The sequence below is a fragment of the chloroplast genome of Oryza brachyantha (genome assembly GCF_000231095.2).
Source record: "Oryza brachyantha chloroplast, complete genome".
NCBI lineage: Eukaryota > Viridiplantae > Streptophyta > Magnoliopsida > Poales > Poaceae > Oryza > Oryza brachyantha.
Window position 1 is genome coordinate 1 of NC_030596.1, and position 22,857 is coordinate 22,857.

A 22,857-nucleotide genomic window follows, 5' to 3' on the forward strand; every position below is an offset into this window, starting at 1 on the left:
CCCAATATCTTGCTGAAACAAGATATTGGGTATTTCTAGCTTTCCTTCCTTCAAAAATTGCTATATGTTAGCAGAAAAGCCTTATCCATTAAGAGATGGAACTTCAAGAGCAGCTAGGTCTAGAGGGAAGTTGTGAGCATTACGTTCGTGCATTACTTCCATACCAAGATTAGCACGGTTGATGATATCAGCCCAAGTATTAATAACGCGGCCTTGGCTATCAACTACAGATTGGTTGAAATTGAATCCGTTTAGGTTGAAAGCCATAGTACTAATACCTAAAGCAGTGAACCAAATCCCTACTACAGGCCAAGCAGCCAAGAAGAAGTGTAAAGAACGAGAGTTGTTAAAACTAGCATATTGGAAGATTAATCGGCCAAAATAACCATGAGCGGCCACAATATTATAAGTCTCTTCCTCTTGACCAAATCTGTAACCCTCATTAGCAGATTCATTTTCAGTGGTTTCCCTGATCAAACTAGAGGTTACCAAGGAACCATGCATAGCACTGAATAGGGAACCGCCGAATACACCAGCTACACCTAACATGTGAAATGGATGCATAAGGATGTTGTGCTCTGCCTGGAATACAATCATAAAGTTGAAAGTACCAGATATTCCTAAAGGCATACCATCAGAGAAACTTCCTTGACCAATAGGGTAAATCAAGAAAACAGCAGTAGCAGCTGCAACAGGAGCTGAATATGCAACAGCAATCCAAGGACGCATACCCAGACGGAAACTCAGTTCCCACTCACGACCCATATAACAAGCTACACCAAGTAAGAAGTGTAGAACAATTAGCTCATAAGGACCACCATTGTATAACCACTCATCAACAGATGCAGCTTCCCAAATTGGGTAAAAGTGCAATCCGATCGCCGCAGAAGTAGGAATAATGGCACCAGAGATAATATTGTTTCCGTAAAGTAAAGAACCAGAAACAGGCTCACGAATACCATCAATATCTACTGGAGGGGCAGCGATGAAGGCGATAATAAATACAGAAGTTGCGGTCAATAAGGTAGGGATCATCAAAACACCGAACCATCCGATGTAAAGACGGTTTTCGGTGCTAGTTATCCAGTTGCAGAAGCGACCCCACAGGCTTGTACTTTCGCGTCTCTCTAAAATTGCAGTCATGGTAAGATCTTGGTTTATTCAAATTGCAAGGACTCCCAAGCACACGTATTAACTAGAAAGATAATAGAAGGCTTGTTATTTAACAGTATAATATAGACTATATACCAATGTCAACCAAGCCAGCCCCAACAGTTGGATATCCATACAACTAAATTCACCAAACCTAAAAATTTTGTAAATGAAGTGAGTGAAAATTCAAAACTCAGATTGCTCCTTTCTATATGGGTTGCCCGGGACTCGAACCCGGAACTAGTCGGATGGAGTAGATAATTATTCCTTGTTACAATAGAGAAAAAACCCCTCCCCAAATCGTGCTTGCATTTTTCATTGCACACGACTTTCCCTATGTAGAAATAGCCTATTTCTATTCCGAAGAGGAAGTCTACCAATTTTTTTAGTAGTAAGTTGATTCACTTACTATTTTTTTTATTATAATACAGGGAACATTTCAGAATGGAAAATGTGAAAGTTTTATCTTGATCATTTATCAATCATTTCTAGTTTATTTGTTTAATGATTAATTAAGAGGATTCACCAGATCATTGATACGGAGAATATCCAAATACCAAATACGCTCACTGTGCGATCCACGGAAAGAAAAGTAAGTTGTTTTGGCGAACATCAAAGAAAAAACTTGCTCTTCTTCCGTAAAAAATTCTTCTAAAAATACCGAACCCAACCATTGCATAAAAGCTCGTATCGTGCTTTTATGTTTACGAGCTAAAGTTCTAGCGCATGAAAGTCGAAGTATATACTTTAGTCGATACAAAGTCTTCTTTTTTGAAGATCCGCTGTGATAATGAAAAAGATTTCTACATATCCGACCAAACCGATCAAGAATATCCCAATCTGATAAATCGGTCCAAATTGGTTTACTAATAGGATGCCCCGATCCAGTACAAAATTGGGCTTTTGCTAAAGATCCAATGAGGGGAGTAGCGGGGACTTTGGTATCGAATTTTTTCATTCGAGTATCTATTAGAAATGAATTCTCCAGCATTTGATTCCTTACTAACAAAGAATTTATTGGTACACTTGAAAAGTACCCCAGAAAATCGAAGCAAGAGTTTGCTAGTTGGTTTAGATAGATCCTTCGCGATTGAGTCCAAAAAGAGAAAGAATATTGCCACAAACGGACAAGGTAACATTTCCATTTCTTCTTCAAAAGAGGAGTTCCTTTTGATGCAAGAATTGCCTTTCCTTGATATCGAACATAATGCATAAGAGGATCCATAAAGAACCATACGGTTTTCCGAAAAAAAGCAGGGTACATTACCCCAAAATGTTCCATCTTCCTAGAAAAGTGGATTCGTTCCAGAAAGGTTCCGGAAGAAGTTAATCGTAAGTAAGAAGATTGTTTACGAAGAAACAACAAGAAAAATTCATATTCTGATACATAAGAGTTATATAGGAATCGAAATAGTCTTTTATTTCCTTTTTTCAAAAGAAAAATGGATTTCATTGAAGTAATAAAACTATTCCAATTCGAATAGTAGTTGAGAAAGAATCGCAATAAATGCAAAGATGGAACATCTTGGATCCGGTATTGAAGGAGTTGAAGCAAGATATCCAAATGGATAGGATAAGGTATTTCTATATGTGATAGATAGTGTAAATGCAAAAATTTGTCTTCTAAAAAAGGAAATATTGAATGAATAGATCGTAAATTCTGAAACTTTGGTATTTCTTTTTCTTCCGGACAAGACAGTTCTCGTAGCGAGAGTGGGATTTCTACAACGATCGCAAACCCCTCAGATAGAATCTGAGAATAAAACTCAGAATAAAAATAATTGTTGTAATCCAATAATCGATCTTGGTTAGGATAATTAACCAAATTAATCCAAAATTTCTGCTGATACATTCGAATCATTAACCGTTTCACAAGTAGTGAACTAAATTTCTTGTTATTAGAACCAAAAATTTCGACAAGTTCGGAACCATTTAATCCATAATCATGGGCAAACACATAAATGTACTCCTGAAAGAGTAGTGGGTAGATGAAATATTGTCTAGGAAATTGAAGTTTTTCTGAATACCCCTCGAATTTTTCCATTTGTATTTCTACTTAAATTTAAATCAGAGAGAAAGAAATATTTCTCGGTTTATCAAATGGTGATACATAGTGCAATATGGTCAGAACAGGGTGTTGCATTTTTTAATACAAACCCAGGGGAAGAAAAGGAGTCTAATTCACGAATCTTTTTCCGCTTCTTTTCTATCCAATTTAGTTTATGTTTGTTCTAATTACAAAAGAGAACAAATCCTTTATTTTTATTTTTGCGGGCCAATCGCTCTTTTGACTTTGGAATACAGTCTCTTTATCAATATACTGCTTCTTTTACACATTCAATCCATAACATCCTTTTTAATCCAAAATCAAGAATAATTAGGATTTCTAAAAAAAAGAAAAAAGAAAAGGTCTACTCATAGGAAAACCAGCCTTTCCCCACATCAGGCACTAATCTTTTTTTAACGTCTAATTAGATCAGGGAGTCCTTCCAATTAAAATTAAGAAGTTAAGCTCGTTGCTTTTTATTTTACCAGAATTGGAGCCAGGCTCTATCCATTTATTCATTAGACCCAGAAAATCGGAATTTTTTTATTCCATTCCAAAAATCCAAAATAAGAAATTGATTTTATTACGACATGCTATTTTTTCCATTCATTACCCTTGAGGATCAGTCGCGGTCTTATAGACTCTACCAAGAGTCTGGACGAATTTTTTGCTTCATCCAAATGTGTAAAAGATCATAGTCGCACTTAAAAGCCGAGTACTCTACCATTGAGTTAGCAACCCAGATAAAATAGGATCTTAGATACGATCGAAACCCAAAAATCAATGGAATTACACCGCACGCTCCTGTCAAATTATTAAACTAGCAAGACATTAAAAGAAAGATTTTATCATCATTAAAACACTCAAATACCAAAAAGATCCTATTTTTTAGCATTTTTATTTATTTATCTTGTATGAGAGTACAAACAAGAGGGGCAACCCCTACCATTTGAGCAAAGTGTAGGCAAAAAAACCTAATAGGGAGTGAGGATAAAAAGACTTATCCATCTACAAATTCTAGATGTTCAATAGACCTTTGTCAATGGAAATACAATGGTAAGAAAAAAATGAGATAGAAAAAGGCAAAAAAATAAAGGCTTATGTTGGATTGGCACGACATAAATCCAGTCAAAAATAGGATTAAGAAAGAGGCAAATTTTTTCTAATGTAGTTAGACAACAAGGGATACTAGTGAGCCTCTCCTAGTTTTTTATTCATTTAGTTCTTCAATTAACTCAAAGTTCTTTCTTTTTCTTTAAAGAATTCTGCCTTCCTTAAAATATCATAAACAGTTCTTGTAGGTTGAGCACCTTTTTCAAGGAAATAGAGAATAGCTGGAACATTTAAACAAGTTTGATTCTTTATCGGATCATAAAAACCGACTTTTTGAAGATCTCTTCCTTCTCTTCGAGATCGAACATCAATTGCAACGATTCGATAGACAGCTTATTGGGATAGATGTAGATAAACGCCCCCCCTAGAAACGTATAGGAGGTTTTCTCCTCATACGGCTCGAGAAAATGATTTGAATTTCTATCTATAATACAAGTAGATAGAAATTCGACTATGACTTGCATTAATTTCCGTACAGAAAAAGCAAATTTCATTTAGACTCATGACTCAAGTTGACTAATTTTGACTGACAAACTTGAAAAAAGAATCCTTTGAAATTTTTTGAGTCGTCTCTAAACTCTTTTCTTTGCCTCATCTCGAACGAATTCACTTTTATTCCTTATTATTGTTGAGACAATTGAAAATCATGTTTACTTGTTCCGGAATCCTTTATCTTTGATTTGTGAAATCCTTGGGTTTAAACATTACTTCGGGAATTCTTATTCTTTTTTCTTTCAAAAGAGTAGCAACATACCCTTTTTTCTTATTTCCTTCGATAAAGCATCTCCCTCTTCTATAGAAATCGAATATGAGTGATTGATTCTGATAGACTTTTAATCGAAAGAGTTTTCCCGTATCTTCCAAAATTGGACTTTCTTCTTATTTGAACCTGTAGAATGACAAAGTTGGCCTAATTTATTAGTTTTCACTAACCCTAGATCCTTTCCCTTGATAAAAAAAATTCTGTCCTCTCGAGCTCCATCGTGTACTATTTACTTAGCTTACTTACAAACAACCCAACGCAAATTCGGTTCGGGACGAATAGAACAGACTATGTCGAGCTAAGAGCATTTCCATTACTACGGAAAATGGTGGATAGCAAAATCCACAATCGATCGTGTCCTTCAAGTCGCACGTTGCTTTCTACCACATCGTTTTAAACGAAGTTTTACCATAACATTCCTCTAATTTCATTGCAAAGTGTTATAGGGAATTGATCCAATATGGATGGAATCATGAATAGTCATTAGTTTTGTTTTTTGTATACTAATACAAACTTGTTTTCCTATCTATGGAGAAATATGAATAAAAGAAATAAGTATTTATCGGGAAAGACTACGCAAAGATCCAATTTATTTAAACCCATATTCTATCATATGAATGAAATATAGGTCGAAAAAGGGAATAAACAAGTTTAATTTCCATCCTCAACGGAGGACTCGAGATGATCAATCCTGAAATGATAAGAGAAGAATCGACTCTTCTCCAACAAATAAACTATCAACCTCCAAATTAGATTAGCAATCTATTTTTCCGTAACATTTTTCCGTAACAAAACTAATTAACTATTAACTAAATAAACTATTCCAATGAAAAGAAAGTTTTTTGGTAGTTATAGAATTCTTGTATTTCTTCGACTCGAATACCAAAAGAAAGAAAAAACGGAAGTAAAAAAACGCATTTCCTGTAAAGTCAAATTACGGTCTTTGCTTTTACTTATTCTTTCTTTTACCTAAAAGAAGCAACTCCAAATCAAAATTGAATCCATTCTATCCAACGAGCAGTTCTTATCTTATCTTTATCTGGATATTTACAAAATCGCAGATCGAGATCCTTTTCGCTTTTTACTATTAAAATTATATAATACAATAAAAATTTATCTCTATCATAAATCTATCTCTACCATAATAGGTCTCATTTTTTATACAAAGTTCTACGTCAAGTTTAACATTTTTTCATGAAAAAAGGATTTTCAATTTGACTGGACTTAACACTGGATTATGTTTTCTGAGAAAGAAAAACAATGCATTAGGAATGCATCTAATCTAAGATTTTATAAGAGAAAAAAATTCTCTTTAATAAACTTTATGTCTCGTGCAGGATACAATACGATTTCATCTTTATACAATACGATTTCATCTTTATACAATACGATTTCATCTTTCGTTTCATCAGAAAAAATCTGGGACGGAAGGATTCGAACCTCCGAGTAACGGGACCAAAACCCGCTGCCTTACCACTTGGCCACGCCCCATTTCGGGTTTATGCAACACTAATAAACAGTATTATGTTTATTTATTATTCGTCAATCCCACTTCAATTACATAAAAATGGGGGGTATTCTCTTGCTAGGATTCTAGACATGCGGATAATATAGAATCCAAAAAATGCATTGATCATTACATGGAATTCTATTAAGATATTATATGAAAGTCGAATTTCTTCCACTCTCATTTGAGAGTGCGAATACAAGGAGGTATTTTGTGTTTGGGAAAGTACGAAGAAAAAAGGATTTTGAATCCTCCTTTTCCTTTTTCCCTTAGAAAAATAACTCAATCCAATTATCTACTCTACAAGAACGAAACGCTTGTTATGCCTAATATACTTAGTTTAACCTGTATCTGTTTTAATTCTGTTATTTATCCGACTAGTTTTTTCTTCGCCAAATTGCCCGAAGCTTATGCTATTTTCAACCCAATCGTGGATGTTATGCCTGTCATACCCGTACTCTTTTTTCTATTAGCCTTTGTTTGGCAAGCTGCTGTAAGTTTTCGATGAAATCTTTACTACTCTGTCTGCCAAATGGAATCGTGTATTCATTCTAAAAAAATTAGAAAAATGGATAAGAGCCAAGAAGTCTTATATTATGAACCTTCGATTCTAAAATTCAAATTCTTCTACTCAAATTCTTCTACATTGAATGTATAGCTGCAGCAATAAATTTGGATCAGCCTTTCTACTCCCTGCATCTACGTTGAGCAGGTACCTTTAGGTAAACGCACAATACCTAACCTAATTTATTGATAAGAGTGCTTGTTATAAATCAATTCTTGAAATTTTTTTCAAAAATTGATTTTTGCATTTTTAATAAACAAAACCCATCCTAGTGGGTTTGTGTGGTAAGGAAAAACGGGTAATCTATTCCTTAAAAAAAAATATTGGAGATTATGTAATGTTTACTCTCAAACTTTTTGTTTATACAGTAGTGATATTCTTTGTTTCCCTCTTTATCTTTGGATTCTTATCTAATGACCCAGGACGTAATCCTGGGCGTGACGAGTAAAAATCCAAAAATTTTTAAGAAAAATAGGATTTGTTTCGTACATTTTTCTACGAGAAAATCCGGGGGTCAGAATTCCTTCCAATTCGAAAGTCCCAAATGATCCGAGGGGGCGGAAAGAGAGGGATTCGAACCCTCGGTACAAAAAAATTGTACAACGGATTAGCAATCCGCCGCTTTAGTCCACTCAGCCATCTCTCCCCGTTCCAAATCGAAAGGTTTCCGTGATATGACAGAAGCAAGAAATAACGATTGCAAAAAACCCTTCCTTTTTCTTTCAAAAGTTCAAAAAAATTATATTGCCAATTCCATTTTAGTTATATTCTTTTTTCTTAATGTTAATAAAAAAAAGAAGAAAATTCTTCTTTTTTCTTTCTAAAATTGGATATTGGCTGAAAGACAATCAGATAGATTTTCTCTTCAGCGGGCATTTCCATATAGGACTTGTTATAATAAAACAAGCAGGTTATATAAAAAAACTCTTTTTTTTGATTATTTATCAACAAAGCAAAAAGGGGTCTTATCAAACCAACCCACCCCAACAAAATTGGAAAGAAGGATAAAGTAAGTGGACCTGACTCTTTGAATGATGCCTCTATCCGCTATTCTGATATATAAATTCGATGTAGATGAAATTGTATAAGCGAATTTTTTTGTATTTCCTTAGACTTAGACCGCGCAAGGCAAGAATTTCTCGCTATTTACGATTTCATATTCTTGTTACTAGATGTTCTATAGGAATAAGAAGAAATCGCAACCCCTTTCTGCTACACATAAAAATGCAAAATTGATTTCGAAAGTCAATTTTTCTTTTCAATATCCTTCTTTTTTTTTCAGAATCCTATTTTTGTTCTTACACCCATGCAATAGAGAGCGAGTGGGAAAAGAGAGGTTACTTTTTTTCATTTTTCCCTTAAAGGATAGGCTTTCTTGGAAATAGGAATCATGGAATAATCCTGAATTCCAATGTTTATTCCTATAGTATAAGAAAAACTAATTGAATCAAATTCATGGATTTACCACGACCTCGGTTGTGACCCCATACTCCATAGATAAAAATGCAAAATTTCTATCTTCGAGACCATACCATTGAAAAAGGGCATTGAACGAGAAAAAATCGTCCACAGATAATCAAACTATCGTATGCCTTGGAAGTGATATAGGGTGCTCGAAAATGGTTGAAGTAATTGAATAGGAGGATCACTATGACTATAGCCCTTGGTAGAGTTACTAAAGAAGAAAATGATTTATTTGATATTATGGACGACTGGTTACGAAGGGACCGTTTCGTTTTTGTAGGGTGGTCCGGCCTATTGCTTTTTCCTTGCGCTTATTTCGCTTTAGGAGGTTGGTTTACAGGGACAACTTTTGTAACTTCTTGGTATACCCATGGATTGGCGAGTTCCTATTTGGAAGGTTGCAATTTCTTAACCGCAGCAGTTTCCACCCCTGCCAATAGTTTAGCACACTCTTTGTTGCTACTATGGGGCCCGGAAGCACAGGGGGATTTTACTCGTTGGTGTCAATTAGGTGGTCTGTGGACTTTTGTTGCTCTTCATGGGGCTTTTGCACTAATAGGTTTCATGTTACGTCAATTTGAACTTGCTCGGTCTGTTCAATTGCGGCCTTATAATGCAATTTCATTCTCTGGCCCAATCGCTGTTTTTGTTTCCGTATTCCTGATTTATCCACTGGGGCAATCCGGCTGGTTCTTTGCGCCGAGTTTTGGCGTAGCAGCGATATTTCGCTTCATCCTCTTCTTCCAAGGATTTCATAATTGGACGTTGAACCCATTTCATATGATGGGAGTTGCCGGAGTATTAGGTGCGGCTCTGCTATGCGCTATTCATGGGGCAACCGTGGAAAACACTCTATTTGAGGACGGTGATGGTGCAAATACCTTCCGCGCTTTTAACCCAACCCAAGCTGAAGAAACTTATTCAATGGTCACCGCTAATCGCTTTTGGTCCCAAATCTTTGGTGTTGCTTTTTCCAATAAACGTTGGTTACATTTCTTTATGCTATTTGTACCGGTCACCGGTTTATGGATGAGTGCTATTGGCGTAGTCGGCCTAGCTCTGAACCTACGTGCCTATGACTTCGTTTCCCAGGAAATCCGTGCAGCAGAAGATCCTGAATTTGAGACTTTCTACACCAAAAATATTCTTTTAAACGAGGGTATTCGTGCGTGGATGGCAGCTCAGGATCAGCCTCATGAAAATCTTATATTCCCTGAGGAGGTTCTACCACGTGGAAACGCTCTTTAATGGAACTTTCGTTTTAGCTGGTCGTGACCAAGAAACCACCGGTTTTGCTTGGTGGGCTGGGAATGCCAGACTTATCAATTTGTCGGGTAAACTACTTGGAGCTCACGTAGCTCATGCAGGATTAATCGTATTCTGGGCCGGAGCAATGAACCTATTTGAAGTGGCCCATTTCGTACCAGAAAAACCCATGTATGAACAAGGGTTGATTTTACTTCCGCACTTAGCTACTCTAGGTTGGGGAGTAGGGCCAGGGGGAGAAGTTCTAGATACTTTTCCGTACTTTGTATCTGGAGTACTTCATCTAATTTCCTCCGCAGTCTTAGGCTTCGGTGGCATTTATCACGCGCTTCTGGGACCTGAAACTCTTGAAGAATCTTTTCCATTCTTTGGTTATGTGTGGAAAGATAGAAATAAAATGACTACAATTTTGGGTATTCACCTAATTTTGTTAGGTATAGGTGCTTTTCTTCTAGTACTCAAAGCTCTTTATTTTGGCGGTATATATGATACCTGGGCTCCTGGGGGAGGAGATGTAAGAAAAATTACCAATTTGACCCTTAGCCCCAGTGTTATTTTTGGTTATTTACTAAAATCCCCTTTTGGGGGAGAGGGTTGGATTGTTAGTGTGGATGATTTAGAAGATATAATTGGGGGACATGTATGGTTGGGTTTCATTTGTGTATTTGGCGGAATTTGGCATATCTTAACCAAACCCTTCGCATGGGCTCGCCGTGCATTTGTATGGTCTGGAGAAGCTTACTTGTCTTATAGTTTAGGCGCTTTATCTGTCTTTGGTTTTATCGCTTGTTGTTTTGTCTGGTTCAATAATACGGCTTATCCGAGTGAGTTTTATGGACCTACTGGGCCAGAAGCTTCTCAAGCTCAGGCATTTACTTTTCTAGTTAGAGATCAGCGTCTTGGAGCTAATGTGGGATCCGCCCAAGGACCCACAGGTTTAGGTAAATATCTAATGCGTTCCCCAACGGGAGAGGTTATTTTTGGAGGGGAAACTATGCGTTTTTGGGACCTTCGTGCTCCATGGTTAGAACCTCTAAGGGGCCCCAACGGTTTGGACTTAAGTAGGTTGAAAAAAGACATACAACCTTGGCAAGAACGACGTTCGGCAGAATATATGACCCATGCTCCTTTAGGCTCTTTAAATTCTGTGGGTGGCGTAGCTACCGAGATCAATGCAGTTAATTATGTCTCTCCTAGAAGTTGGTTAGCGACCTCCCATTTTGTTCTAGGATTCTTCTTTTTTGTGGGCCATTTGTGGCATGCAGGAAGAGCCCGGGCTGCTGCAGCAGGATTTGAAAAGGGAATCGATCGTGATTTGGAGCCTGTTCTTTACATGACCCCTCTTAACTAAGATTTTCTTTTTTATACCTGTTCTACTGTTTTTTTCTGTTCTGGCTCGGTTATTCTATCTAGCCGAGCCATTCATTTCTTTCTATGAAAGAAGGATAAGGGGACAGAACAAAAAAAACAAATAAAGAAACAAACATATTCAATAAGCAAAAGAAAAGAGAGAGGAAAGCAAAAGGAGAGAGAGGGATTCGAACCCTCGATAGTTCCTAGAACTATACCGGTTTTCAAGACCGGAGCTATCAACCACTCAGCCATCTCTCCACAGCCCAATCCTTATTTTATTCCTACAAATAGAACATAGCCATATGAAATGACCCACTAACCTCTAGAAATATCTCAAATACAAAACCCCTTTCGATATATCTCTGTATACTGTATACATGGATACAGGATCCGCTATATCTGCTTGTGAAATAAAGCATAAAACCCTCTCTCAACCCCATATCCAAAAAAGTGGTGAGTAATAAGTTTTAAAGAGAAGAATCAATGGATTCATGATTAAACCCCTCCTACTTCTTGTATTTTATTACAATTTTGATTAAGTGAGGGATCAAATATAATATGTAGTCAACTTTATTTGATGGTAGCTTGGAGGATTAGAAATATGACTATTGCTTTCCAATTTGCTGTTTTTGCATTAATTGTGACTTCCTCAGTCTTAGTCATTAGTGTACCCCTTGTATTTGCTTCTCCTGATGGTTGGCCAAATAATAAAAACGTTGTATTTTCCGGTACATCATTATGGATTGGACTAGTCTTTCTGGTAGCTATTCTAAATTCTCTCATTTCTTAAATGTGTTTAGTATTTAGTAACCCGATACAAAATAAAAAAAGGCCATTTCGTCGAAAAAATTCGGATTGTGAGACGCATTAAAATGCAATTTGCGGCCCGAATTGATTGACAGACAATTAATAAAAAGAAAACGAAAATAGAAAATGAAACGGTCGACCCAGACATAGACGGTCGACCCAGGCGGATATACCCTATAAAATATAGGACGTAGCGAGCGTAGTTCAATGGTAAAACATCTCCTTGCCAAGGAGAAGATACGGGTTCGATTCCCGCCGCTCGCCAGCTTAATTTCGTAAGGTACTATGATAAAAAATTAAGTCTACTTTTATTAAAGTAATAGTTGTTAGTCTAGTACCGTACCCCTTACTATCTTAGCCCCCCTTTGCACCCCACTCAAAAAAAAGAGCACTGCCTGGCAAACAGCTTTCTTTTAAAGGGAAGGGAGATAGTCTGTGCCTTTCTTTCATTTATTTTTTCTTTTCTGCAAGGTAGGGGGCCTTGAGAGTTCCTCTTGTGGTGGCAAGTTACTTCGCAACCGGCTCAATTTGGCCCTATAGGGCCGGGAACTAATGAATAAAAAGGGTTGGATACCGCCCACCCAGCCCTCTACCATATCTAGACAAATAGAATAGTCCTTTTATACAGACCGCTAAGTGCGGAGACGGGAATCGAACCCGTGACCTCAAGGTTATGAGCCTCGTGAGCTACCAAACTGCTCTACTCCGCTCTGGAGCGCTGGAAACCGGCGGACGAAAAAGGTGGAATACAGGCCTCTACCATGTCTAGACAAATAGAATAGTTCTTTTCTCCAGAATGGAGCGGGTAGCGGGAATCGAACCCGCATCGTTAGCTTGGAAGGCTAGGGGTTATAGTCGACGTTGGTTGATTATTATTAACGTCTCTAATTCAAAACCGAACATGAAATTTTGATTTCATTCGGCTCCTTTATGGGTATTCTCACCACTTAACATCTAAGTCAGCTTTTTTGACTGAATGGAACCAAGGCTCTCTGCTTTCTAGATGATCCCTAAAGAGTAGGAGATAGAAATTTGCCTAAATCTATCTAATCTAATTACTTCGTTCCCTAATTTCATTTAAGAGATCCTGAGGAAAAGAATTGGGTTTCCACCGAGCTGAAACAACATGCTGATGGTTCTAGTAAACCAAAACTACCGTTTTTTAGCTATTTGGCTTCCATTTCCTTTTTTAAAAAAGAAGATTTAGTTACGATTGGAAATACACCTTTTTGTATCTTCATCCATAGATCCTTTACTCATATTTTAAAAATTGGAATCCTTAATCCAATGCAAAATTATGCTTCGCGACTCTGTACTCATAATCCAAATCCAATTTGTTTTTTGGATGCAATTTCAATTGGATACAAACTAGTCTTTGGATACAAACCGCGAAAATGCATATTCTTCCTCAATATGCTATTGAGAGAAAAAGGAATAAATCCTTTCTAAGAACTAAAGTTTTCATCGGAATATAAAAAAACTTAAGGACGTCTCAAGTATATCATTTCAAATTCAGTTATTAATAGAACGAATCACACTTTTACCACTAAACTATACCCGCTACATGTAAATTATGATACCAACGCTACCCTTTGTCAAGGGTAGCCATTCGAGAAAGATGCTAATTCCCTCTTAGTGAATGAAACAGAGAAGGTTCCTGACAGTGAACGGTTGGTACTTCGATCGCGGGCCTTTCCTTTACTTTAAGATTTCGACAGTTCCTGGTCTGTAAAATAAACCGCTTCTTACCACCCCAATAGCGTCTGAACCAAATGTATGCATTTCAATTGTAGTCGTATTCTACGATTACGACTACAATGATCATTATTTGCTTTGCGAAGACGTAAGTGTTCCAGACTGCTGTAAGGAATAGTTTGATTATTCCTACAATATACATTAGGAAATATAGGGGCACCGCAGCCCCAAAAATTCCTTTCTTCCCCCACTTATCATGAAATCTGGGCCATAGAGAAAGAGTGAGATGATTTTTTTTTATTTATCATAGACTTTCCCTATGGCTTGAGAGAAACAATAAATAACTTAAAGAAAAAGGCGCATAGGAGCCAAAGGATTTACCTAATGTAAAGAAGATTCTGAATGTCTCCGCTTAGTCGATCCTCTATGTTTACCTATTTCCTCTCCTCTTTTCCACTCAATTCTAGTTTATTAGATTCTTGTTTAAAAGAATCAAAACGGAAAACCCTGAACCAGGAGCAGTATAAATTCTACTGCCCACTTTTTACAAGAAAGAAGTATATGTATATCACTGAAAATTAATACCCAGCCATATGGGTATATGAAGAGCGCGAATTCGTTTATACCCCACCCAAATAAGACCAGCCAATAGAAGAAAAAAGTCCCTAATTTTTCAGACCGTTCTGAGCATGTGAAAAGTCAATTCAATAACCTAAAGATAAAAAACCCTCTACTTTGTGCAAGTGATAAGAGAGAATATGAAAGATTTTCCTATTTTTCTTGATTTTCTTAAGATTTTTTTGAACCTGACCATGAATCGACTTCTATATCTTGATATATACATATATAATGTACAGTATGCAGTAGACCTATAATGGGAAATGAAAGTGGCTAATTTTGGAATTGAATAAGAAGCCCTTTTAACTCAGTGGTAGAGTAATGCCATGGTAAGGCATAAGTCATCGGTTCAAACCCGATAAAGGGCTTTTTTACTTAGTGGTAGAGTAATGCCGTGGTAAGACGTGAGTCAGTGGTTCAAATCCGATAAAGTACTTTTCTACTAATTTGATGACTTAGTGCGAGATGCATGCATTTTTGGTCTAAACACTAAACGAAGCGGGGAGTATAAATTGCAAAAAAGAAATTGGACTCTTTTTCCTATTAGATCAATCAAATCACTACCCGTACTGAACTAATATAGAATCCACCTTTTTTTTTATCTATTCTTATTCTATATCCTTTATAAACGAATTTCCCTAAAAAGTAGGGGATGATCCGTGAATTAACCTAACCATCAACTAAAAAAAATCCTACAAAAGCATAATGGAAAAGTAGGAAGGACTCCTTTCTTTGGATCTAGTTATACTCTTCGAGTATATTGACAATTCCAAAAAACTGCTCATACTATCATTATAGTATAATGAGGGGCGGTTGTATATGGCCCTATCGTCTATTGATGCCCCTATCGTCTAGTGGTTCAGGACATCTCTCTTTCAAGGAGGCAGCGGGGATTCGACTTCCCCTGGGGGTAGGGAGTATTATGAAAGGAGGTTAATCATAGATTATCAAAAACCCTAGAATAAATTCTTCCTGGGTCGATGCCCGAGCGGTTAATGGGGACGGACTGTAAATTCGTTGACGATATGTCTACGCTGGTTCAAATCCAGCTCGGCCCAAAAATCTAGGGCTTCGTGAATATGAACTAAAGGATAAAGAGAAAAGAGGAAATTTATTTCTAATCTATATTTCTCTCATTACTCTCTTACAAACAAAAGACCTTTTCTTATTGCTTATTGAAAGGCGGATTATTATCTATTTTTAGCGATAAAAGCGACATACTAGTTATGTCATTCTCACTATACCCCCATACGATACGGGGTTATGTAGTATATGATTCGTCTATTTCTTAGAATAGGACAGGCGAATCTTCTTATGGTTCCATTTAAGAATAAGTATGCGATACGCCCCGCGGGGATTGTAGTTCAATTGGTCAGAGCACCGCCCTGTCAAGGCGGAAGCTGCGGGTTCGAGCCCCGTCAGTCCCGAACTAGGGTTCAATGAATGGAGAAATTCATCTTTCCTTTTTCCATGAAAAAGGGGGCAGGAAGCAAGATCAAATACCTACGGGGTACCTTTATTTTATTTCACTTTTTTATTTCGCGTTTCTCAGTAAAGAGGGAAGAGTATAGGAATTTTTTTATCACTACTTCTGTATGATAGGGAAAGACATACATATCATACGTGGATTAGTATAATTTAGGATATTACTCTACCCTTATAATGATACCATCCTTCTCTTAAGTTCCTTTTCCACTCTTATGGAATAGAATACTGGTATTTTACTGGAATCCATACATAAATCGTATTTGTTTATTGTTAGTTAGACAGTGAATTTAATATAATTAGAATTCGTACTTTTAACAATCCGCTCTCATCTTTAGACCCCAAAAGCGGATTTTGATAGTAACCTAACAAAAAAACCAAGCAAGGCAAGCGCCCTTTTTACTAAATTAAAGTTTTCTTTTTTTTTGTTAAGCCCTCTTTTCTCCATCTCACTACTTATACTGCTTATTTGGACGTCTATATAATCCATAGAAAGTTGGCCATATAATACATACATAATTGTATGTATAACTAGAAGAAAAAGGAAGGGTAATTGGATAAGATAAGAAGGATCCTGGGTTATAGATATAGAAAAGAAAAAGTAGAAAAGGATGAAAAATAGAGAGGATTCCTAATCCAATCAAAAAACCTATTTTGACTTTAGTATGGATAAGGGATCTTCCTATGTTATACTATTCCACTCTCAACCATGAATTGATTTGATATATCCGATATTCATAATATTGAATTGATTCCGTATTATCAGAATGCAAGTCCTCCCTTTGAATTTACAGAGGATACCCCTTTTTACTCTCCATGGGATTACATCCCGAGTTATTGCGAAAAAAAAGAGGTTATGGAAGTCAATATTCTCGCATTTATTGCTACTGCATTGTTCATTCTAGTTCCTACTGCCTTTTTACTTATTATTTATGTAAAAACAGTCAGCCAAAATGATTAATTGGAAGTTCAATTAATCATTGAAGAAATGAAAAAGGGATTAAATAAAAAAAATCCAAGTCTTAAATGAAAGGATCCGGTTGGGATCATAAAGTGTGGTAGAAAAGAACTACATGTAGTTCTTTTCTACCACACTTTAGAGTCTTTCTATTATATTATCTTGAATCTACATAGAATAGATTACTAGATTGAAATAGTAGTCTAATTCAATTTCTTTTTTCACTGCATCCACTTAATTTCAATCAAGTCAAAATAAAAAAATCGAAGAAAATTCTTCATTGAAAGAATCCATGGAGGGAGAGAAAAAGAATATGAGAATAGACTATAGTAAAAGAAAAAAAGGAAAAGTAAAAAACCAGCGAATCTTTCATGCTTAAACATGCTGCGAACTGTTTCAAAAGAGCATAAAATTGATTTTAAGAACTAAGAATAAGAAAAGAGTATAGTATAAAACAAATGGAAAATGTGCGATATGTTGGGAATAGCTCCGCGGAAGAAAGTCTAATTTTCTTATGTATAGAACTTTTTTTTAACCATTGGTCGTTTCTAGTTTCTAGTAGTGACTATGAATTGCTCTAATCGCTCTTTCTATTTCTATTCTACTATATAGAAATAGAAAGAATAGAAATAGAAAGAATAGAAAGACTCTTTCTTACAAGAGTTTCTTACAGGAGTGAAACAAAATTAAAGAAAGAGAGAAAGAATAAAGTTGGGCAAAATGATTAATGCAAAGTGGTCAATTAAAGAAAAGAGTTGATACAACAATTCGACTACTCAATTAATTAGTAGTATCCCTAGAGTCCACTCCTCCCCCATACTACTAGTGAAAGAGAAAATGTAAAGACTACCATTAAAGCAGCCCAAGCGAGACTTACTATATCCATGTAAATTATGTCTCCTATTTCTATGAAGGAATTATTCTACTATTGATGAATAATCATAGTAGAATCAAGGGTACAGAGTCAAAAAGGGGTTCTGCCCTAAGGCTATGGATGAATCAGTTCAAAGAATTTACTCTTAACAAATTCTTAGAGTATTTCTGGTAAAATTGGGGAGCATTAAGTATAAATACGATACATAGCCCTTTTCCTTAAAAAAGAATAGGGGGATGATGTCCTGAATAGAAGACAAGACACGGGAATAGGAAGATTTTTTCTTCCTTTTGTTACCCTTTTTTATAAGCAAAGGACGTCAGAATATATCTTAAAATTAGGATAGATAAATATTTATTGGATACCTACCTTACCTATGTTTATTTTTGACCTAAACCCAACAGCCCCACTTTCTATCATTCTATGAAAAAACGAAGAAACTTTATCCACAACTCCGAAATTGATTTTGGATCAGCCTATTCAACCCGATTCTCGACAGAATCAGTAACCCCTACTTTAGTGTATGTAGGTACATAAAATGTACGATAAATAAAATGTATGATAATTAGGAAGTCTTTATATCCCTTCATGCAATCCCATCTTCAATCTTAGATTGAAAAAAAAGAATACCCCTTAGAGCCCTTTGGGTACCAAGATTTCTGACATCTTAGCCTCCTAGTTTTAAATTCTCGAATCGAATCAATTAAGAATCAATTCAAATTAATAAAAGAATAAGGAAACGCTATCTCATTCCTATTGGTAGCGATTTGGTCCACTACTGCTAAAACAAATGCCCCAACTTATGTGGGGTGCAAATTTGTCGAGTTGGATCAGTACTATAAGACTAAGTATTTTATTGATCAGGCGGCACCCAGATTTGAACTGGGGATAAAGGATTTGCAGTCCCCTGCCTTACCGCTTGGCCATGCCGCCAAAAAATACGATCTAAAATCGAGAAAAGAGCAAGTATTCATCCACGTTTTCTTACTAAAACTTACTTTCTTTTATCTTGAATCTAATTCTACTTACTTTTCTTTTTTCCAATCTTTTTCAAAAAAATCTATTCGTGCTTTTTAAGGATTCTATCTTAAAACACACATTGCTAACACTATAAAACTTCCCTTTTCTTTCTATTGAAATGAAAAAGGAGATAAAGTGGATTTCCAGTCACAGGCTAAAAAATTCAGAACAAATTGGAACCATTAACTAGAATTCTCTTTTTTTTTGAATTGCAGTAGTGAACGACTCTTAAATCGGTATTCTCTCCCACCTGCCATTTAATGGCATAATAAAAGACAATGGATTTATGCCTAATCCGTATATAGGTAAACTCCAGGTCTGAACAGCATTATTATCTATGGATCCCTTTTATGTACATATCTCTGTGGAGAATCCTTCTTTAATTTTTCATTGCATTAAATATAAAGTATTTACTTTATTTTAGGATTCTACAACGAAATCTTATATTTTATAGAAATTCTACTACTACGAAACAAAAAAGAACCTTCAAATTCTTTTTGGAAATTAAACTAAGAGTGCTATTTTCAATCGAACTAAAGTCAAACTTTCTAGTGCTTATAAATTATTATATTATGAGTTTATCCCACTCATAGAAAGGAGATAAAATGAGAAACCTTTGCCGTCCAATCTAATTAGAATATCATAAAGTGTAAGTGGAAGAATTTGTTTTCGAGGTTCTAGGAATGTTTTATCAATTCATTTTCATTCCATTTGGACCTCTGGCAAATTCGAACTTTCGTTGAAATTGTCTCTATTCATATGTATGAAATACATATATGAAATACGTATGTGGAGTTCCCGAGAATTTCATGTGATTTAGTAAACAGAATATAGATTCCATAATTGCTAGATCGATCTCTAGGGATTGATGAAGAGTGAACTGATAATGGAATTTTTCTTCGATAAACAGGAAACTTAATATTAAGATGCTCCGGAATGGAAATGAGGGAATGTCCACAATACCCGGATTTAGTCAGATCCAATTCGAGGGATTTTGTAGGTTCATTAATCAAGGCTTGGCAGAAGAACTTGAGAAGTTTCCAACAATTAAAGATCCAGATCACGAAATTGCATTTCAATTATTTGCGAAAGGATATCAATTGCTAGAACCTCCGATAAAAGAAAGGGATGCTGTGTATGAATCACTCACCTATTCTTCCGAATTATACGTATCCGCGCGATTAATTTTCGGTTTCGATGTGCAAAAGCAAACCATTTCTATTGGAAACATTCCTATAATGAATTCCTTAGGAACCTTTATAATAAATGGAATATACCGAATTGTGATCAATCAAATATTGCTAAGTCCCGGTATTTACTACCGCTCGGAATTAGACCATAAGGGAATTTCTATCTACACCGGGACTATAATATCAGATTGGGGAGGAAGATCGGAATTAGCAATTGATAAAAAAGAAAGGATATGGGCTCGCGTGAGTAGAAAACAAAAGATATCTATTCTAGTTCTATCATCAGCTATGGGTTCGAATCTAAAAGAAATTCTAGATAATGTTTCCTACCCTGAAATTTTCTTGTCTTTCCCAAATGCTAAGGAGAAGAAGAGGATTGAGTCAAAAGAAAAAGCTATTTTGGAGTTTTATCAACAATTTGCTTGTGTAGGCGGGGACCTGGTATTTTCGGAATCCTTATGTGAGGAATTACAAAAGAAATTTTTTCAACAAAAATGTGAATTAGGAAGGATTGGTCGACGAAATATGAATCGAAGACTGAATCTTGATATACCTCAGAACAGCACCTTCTTGTTACCGCGAGATGTATTGGCCGCTACGGATCATTTGATTGGAATGAAATTTGGAACGGGTATACTTGACGATGACGATATGAATCACTTGAAAAATAAACGTATTCGTTCGGTTGCGGATCTGTTACAAGATCAATTCGGACTGGCTCTTGGTCGTTTACAACATGCGGTTCAAAAAACTATCCGTAGAGTATTCATACGTCAATCGAAACCGACTCCACAAACTTTGGTAACTCCAACTTCAACCTCGATTTTATTAATAACTACTTATGAGACCTTCTTTGGTACATACCCTTTATCTCAAGTTTTTGATCAAACCAATCCATTGACACAAACTGTTCATGGGCGAAAAGTGAGTTGTTTGGGTCCTGGAGGATTGACGGGGAGAACTGCAAGTTTTCGGAGCCGAGATATCCATCCGAGCCACTATGGGCGTATTTGTCCAATTGACACGTCCGAAGGAATCAACGTTGGACTTACTGGATCTTTAGCTATTCATGCGAGAATTGATCACTGGTGGGGATCCGTAAAGAGTCCGTTTTATGAAATATCTGAGAAAGCAAAAAACAAAAAAGAGAGACAGGTGGTTTATTTATCACCAAATAGAGATGAATATTATATGATAGCAGCAGGAAATTCTTTGTCCTTGAATCGGGGTATTCAGGAAGAACAGGTTGTTCCAGCTAGATACCGTCAAGAATTCCTGACTATTGCATGGGAACAGATTCATGTTAGAAGTATTTTTCCTTTCCAATATTTTTCTATTGGGGGTTCTCTCATTCCTTTTATTGAACATAATGATGCGAATCGAGCTTTAATGAGTTCTAATATGCAGCGCCAAGCAGTTCCGCTTTCTCGGTCCGAGAAGTGCATTGTTGGAACTGGATTGGAACGCCAAACAGCTCTAGATTCGAGGGTTTCTGTTATAGCCGAACGCGAGGGAAAGATCATTTCTACTGATAGTCACAAAATCCTTTTATCAAGTAGTGGGAAGACTATAAGTATTCCTTTAGTTACCCATCGGCGCTCTAACAAAAATACTTGTATGCACCAAAAACCTCGGGTTCCGCGGGGTAAATCCATTAAAAAAGGACAAATTTTAGCGGAGGGGGCTGCTACAGTTGGTGGGGAACTTGCTTTAGGAAAAAACGTATTAGTAGCTTATATGCCATGGGAAGGTTACAATTTTGAAGACGCAGTATTAATTAGCGAACGTTTGGTATATGAGGATATTTATACTTCTTTTCACATCCGAAAATATGAAATTCAGACGGATACGACAAGCCAAGGCTCCGCTGAAAAAATCACTAAAGAAATACCACATCTAGAAGAACATTTACTCCGCAATTTGGACAGAAATGGAGTTGTGAAGTTGGGGTCCTGGGTAGAAACAGGCGATATTTTAGTAGGTAAATTAACGCCTCAGATAGCGAGCGAATCGTCCTATATCGCGGAAGCTGGATTATTACGGGCCATATTTGGTCTTGAGGTATCCACTTCAAAAGAAACTTCTCTCAAACTACCAATAGGTGGAAGAGGGCGCGTTATCGATGTGAAATGGATCCAGAGGGATCCCCTCGACATAATGGTTCGTGTATATATTTTACAAAAACGCGAAATCAAAGTTGGGGATAAAGTAGCCGGAAGACACGGGAATAAGGGGATCATTTCCAAAATTTTGCCTAGGCAAGATATGCCCTATTTGCAAGATGGAACGCCTGTTGATATGGTTTTCAATCCCTTAGGAGTACCCTCCCGAATGAATGTGGGACAAATATTTGAAAGCTCGCTCGGTTTAGCAGGGGATCTGCTAAAGAAACATTATAGAATAGCACCCTTTGATGAGAGATATGAGCAAGAGGCTTCAAGAAAACTTGTGTTTTCAGAATTATATGAAGCCAGTAAACAAACAAAAAATCCGTGGGTATTTGAACCCGAGTACCCGGGAAAAAGCAGAATATTTGATGGAAGAACAGGAGACCCCTTCGAACAGCCTGTTCTAATAGGGAAGTCCTATATCTTAAAATTAATTCATCAAGTTGATGAGAAAATCCACGGACGCTCTACTGGGCCCTATTCACTTGTTACACAACAACCCGTTAGAGGAAGAGCCAAGCAAGGGGGACAACGAATAGGAGAAATGGAAGTTTGGGCTTTAGAAGGATTTGGTGTTGCTCATATTTTACAAGAGATACTTACTTATAAATCTGATCATCTTATAGCTCGCCAAGAAATACTTAACGCTACGATCTGGGGAAAACGAGTACCTAATCACGAGGATCCTCCAGAATCTTTTCGAGTGCTCGTTCGAGAACTACGATCTTTGGCTCTAGAACTGAACCATTTTCTTGTATCTCAGAAAAACTTCCAGGTTAATAGGGAAGAAGTTTGATCGGAATAAATAAAAA

General features: G+C 36.5%; 11 protein-coding genes and 12 non-coding genes across 23 annotated transcripts; 12 read left to right on the forward strand and 11 right to left on the reverse strand. All coding sequences in view use genetic code 11, as the record gives it.

Annotated features, from left to right (window-relative positions):
• Positions 1 to 81: 81 nt before the first annotated feature.
• On the reverse strand, positions 82 to 1,143 carry psbA (photosystem II protein D1). The gene has a single exon. It carries the CDS (start codon positions 1,141 to 1,143, stop codon positions 82 to 84), a length of 1,062 nt encoding a protein of 353 aa, YP_009266402.1.
• A 222-nt stretch (positions 1,144 to 1,365) lies between these two features.
• trnK-UUU lies at positions 1,366 to 3,940 on the reverse strand. Its single transcript has 2 exons — positions 3,904 to 3,940; positions 1,366 to 1,400 (listed from the first exon to the last, which is right to left on the reverse strand). It is a non-coding gene; the product is annotated as a tRNA-Lys (tRNA).
• On the reverse strand, positions 1,661 to 3,196 carry matK (maturase K). The gene has a single exon. It carries the CDS (start codon positions 3,194 to 3,196, stop codon positions 1,661 to 1,663), a length of 1,536 nt encoding a protein of 511 aa, YP_009266403.1.
• A 489-nt stretch (positions 3,941 to 4,429) lies between the features above and the next one.
• rps16 (ribosomal protein S16) lies at positions 4,430 to 5,487 on the reverse strand. Its single transcript has 2 exons — positions 5,448 to 5,487; positions 4,430 to 4,647 (listed from the first exon to the last, which is right to left on the reverse strand). Exons 1-2 carry the CDS (start codon positions 5,485 to 5,487, stop codon positions 4,430 to 4,432), a joined length of 258 nt encoding a protein of 85 aa, YP_009266404.1.
• A 1,006-nt stretch (positions 5,488 to 6,493) lies between these two features.
• trnQ-UUG lies at positions 6,494 to 6,566 on the reverse strand. Its single transcript has one exon. It is a non-coding gene; the product is annotated as a tRNA-Gln (tRNA).
• A 338-nt stretch (positions 6,567 to 6,904) lies between these two features.
• psbK (photosystem II protein K) lies at positions 6,905 to 7,090 on the forward strand. Its single transcript has one exon. It carries the CDS (start codon positions 6,905 to 6,907, stop codon positions 7,088 to 7,090), a length of 186 nt encoding a protein of 61 aa, YP_009266405.1.
• Positions 7,091 to 7,484: 394 nt separating this feature from the next.
• Positions 7,485 to 7,595, forward strand: psbI (photosystem II protein I). Its single transcript has one exon. The coding sequence runs from the start codon at positions 7,485 to 7,487 to the stop codon at positions 7,593 to 7,595; it is 111 nt and encodes a 36-aa protein (YP_009266406.1).
• Positions 7,596 to 7,705: 110 nt separating this feature from the next.
• trnS-GCU lies at positions 7,706 to 7,793 on the reverse strand. Its single transcript has one exon. It is a non-coding gene; the product is annotated as a tRNA-Ser (tRNA).
• Positions 7,794 to 8,797: 1,004 nt separating this feature from the next.
• Positions 8,798 to 9,859, forward strand: psbD (photosystem II protein D). The gene has a single exon. It carries the CDS (start codon positions 8,798 to 8,800, stop codon positions 9,857 to 9,859), a length of 1,062 nt encoding a protein of 353 aa, YP_009266407.1.
• Positions 9,807 to 11,228, forward strand: psbC (photosystem II protein C). The gene has a single exon. It carries the CDS (start codon positions 9,807 to 9,809, stop codon positions 11,226 to 11,228), a length of 1,422 nt encoding a protein of 473 aa, YP_009266408.1.
• A 172-nt stretch (positions 11,229 to 11,400) lies between these two features.
• Positions 11,401 to 11,488, reverse strand: trnS-UGA. Its single transcript has one exon. It is a non-coding gene; the product is annotated as a tRNA-Ser (tRNA).
• Positions 11,489 to 11,831: 343 nt separating this feature from the next.
• psbZ (photosystem II protein Z) lies at positions 11,832 to 12,020 on the forward strand. The gene has a single exon. The coding sequence runs from the start codon at positions 11,832 to 11,834 to the stop codon at positions 12,018 to 12,020; it is 189 nt and encodes a 62-aa protein (YP_009266409.1).
• Positions 12,021 to 12,230: 210 nt separating this feature from the next.
• Positions 12,231 to 12,301, forward strand: trnG-GCC. Its single transcript has one exon. It is a non-coding gene; the product is annotated as a tRNA-Gly (tRNA).
• Positions 12,302 to 12,673: 372 nt separating this feature from the next.
• trnfM-CAU lies at positions 12,674 to 12,747 on the reverse strand. The gene has a single exon. It is a non-coding gene; the product is annotated as a tRNA-Met (tRNA).
• A 90-nt stretch (positions 12,748 to 12,837) lies between these two features.
• Positions 12,838 to 13,736, reverse strand: trnG-UCC. Its single transcript has 2 exons — positions 13,713 to 13,736; positions 12,838 to 12,885 (listed from the first exon to the last, which is right to left on the reverse strand). It is a non-coding gene; the product is annotated as a tRNA-Gly (tRNA).
• A 910-nt stretch (positions 13,737 to 14,646) lies between these two features.
• trnT-GGU lies at positions 14,647 to 14,718 on the forward strand. The gene has a single exon. It is a non-coding gene; the product is annotated as a tRNA-Thr (tRNA).
• A 472-nt stretch (positions 14,719 to 15,190) lies between these two features.
• On the forward strand, positions 15,191 to 15,263 carry trnE-UUC. Its single transcript has one exon. It is a non-coding gene; the product is annotated as a tRNA-Glu (tRNA).
• A 61-nt stretch (positions 15,264 to 15,324) lies between these two features.
• Positions 15,325 to 15,408, forward strand: trnY-GUA. The gene has a single exon. It is a non-coding gene; the product is annotated as a tRNA-Tyr (tRNA).
• Positions 15,409 to 15,703: 295 nt separating this feature from the next.
• trnD-GUC lies at positions 15,704 to 15,777 on the forward strand. The gene has a single exon. It is a non-coding gene; the product is annotated as a tRNA-Asp (tRNA).
• Positions 15,778 to 16,691: 914 nt separating this feature from the next.
• psbM (photosystem II protein M) lies at positions 16,692 to 16,796 on the forward strand. Its single transcript has one exon. The coding sequence runs from the start codon at positions 16,692 to 16,694 to the stop codon at positions 16,794 to 16,796; it is 105 nt and encodes a 34-aa protein (YP_009266410.1).
• A 793-nt stretch (positions 16,797 to 17,589) lies between these two features.
• On the reverse strand, positions 17,590 to 17,679 carry petN (cytochrome b6/f complex subunit VIII). Its single transcript has one exon. The coding sequence runs from the start codon at positions 17,677 to 17,679 to the stop codon at positions 17,590 to 17,592; it is 90 nt and encodes a 29-aa protein (YP_009266411.1).
• An 850-nt stretch (positions 17,680 to 18,529) lies between these two features.
• Positions 18,530 to 18,600, reverse strand: trnC-GCA. Its single transcript has one exon. It is a non-coding gene; the product is annotated as a tRNA-Cys (tRNA).
• A 1,013-nt stretch (positions 18,601 to 19,613) lies between these two features.
• On the forward strand, positions 19,614 to 22,841 carry rpoB (RNA polymerase beta subunit). Its single transcript has one exon. It carries the CDS (start codon positions 19,614 to 19,616, stop codon positions 22,839 to 22,841), a length of 3,228 nt encoding a protein of 1,075 aa, YP_009266412.1.
• The last annotated feature ends 16 nt before the right edge of the window (positions 22,842 to 22,857 follow it).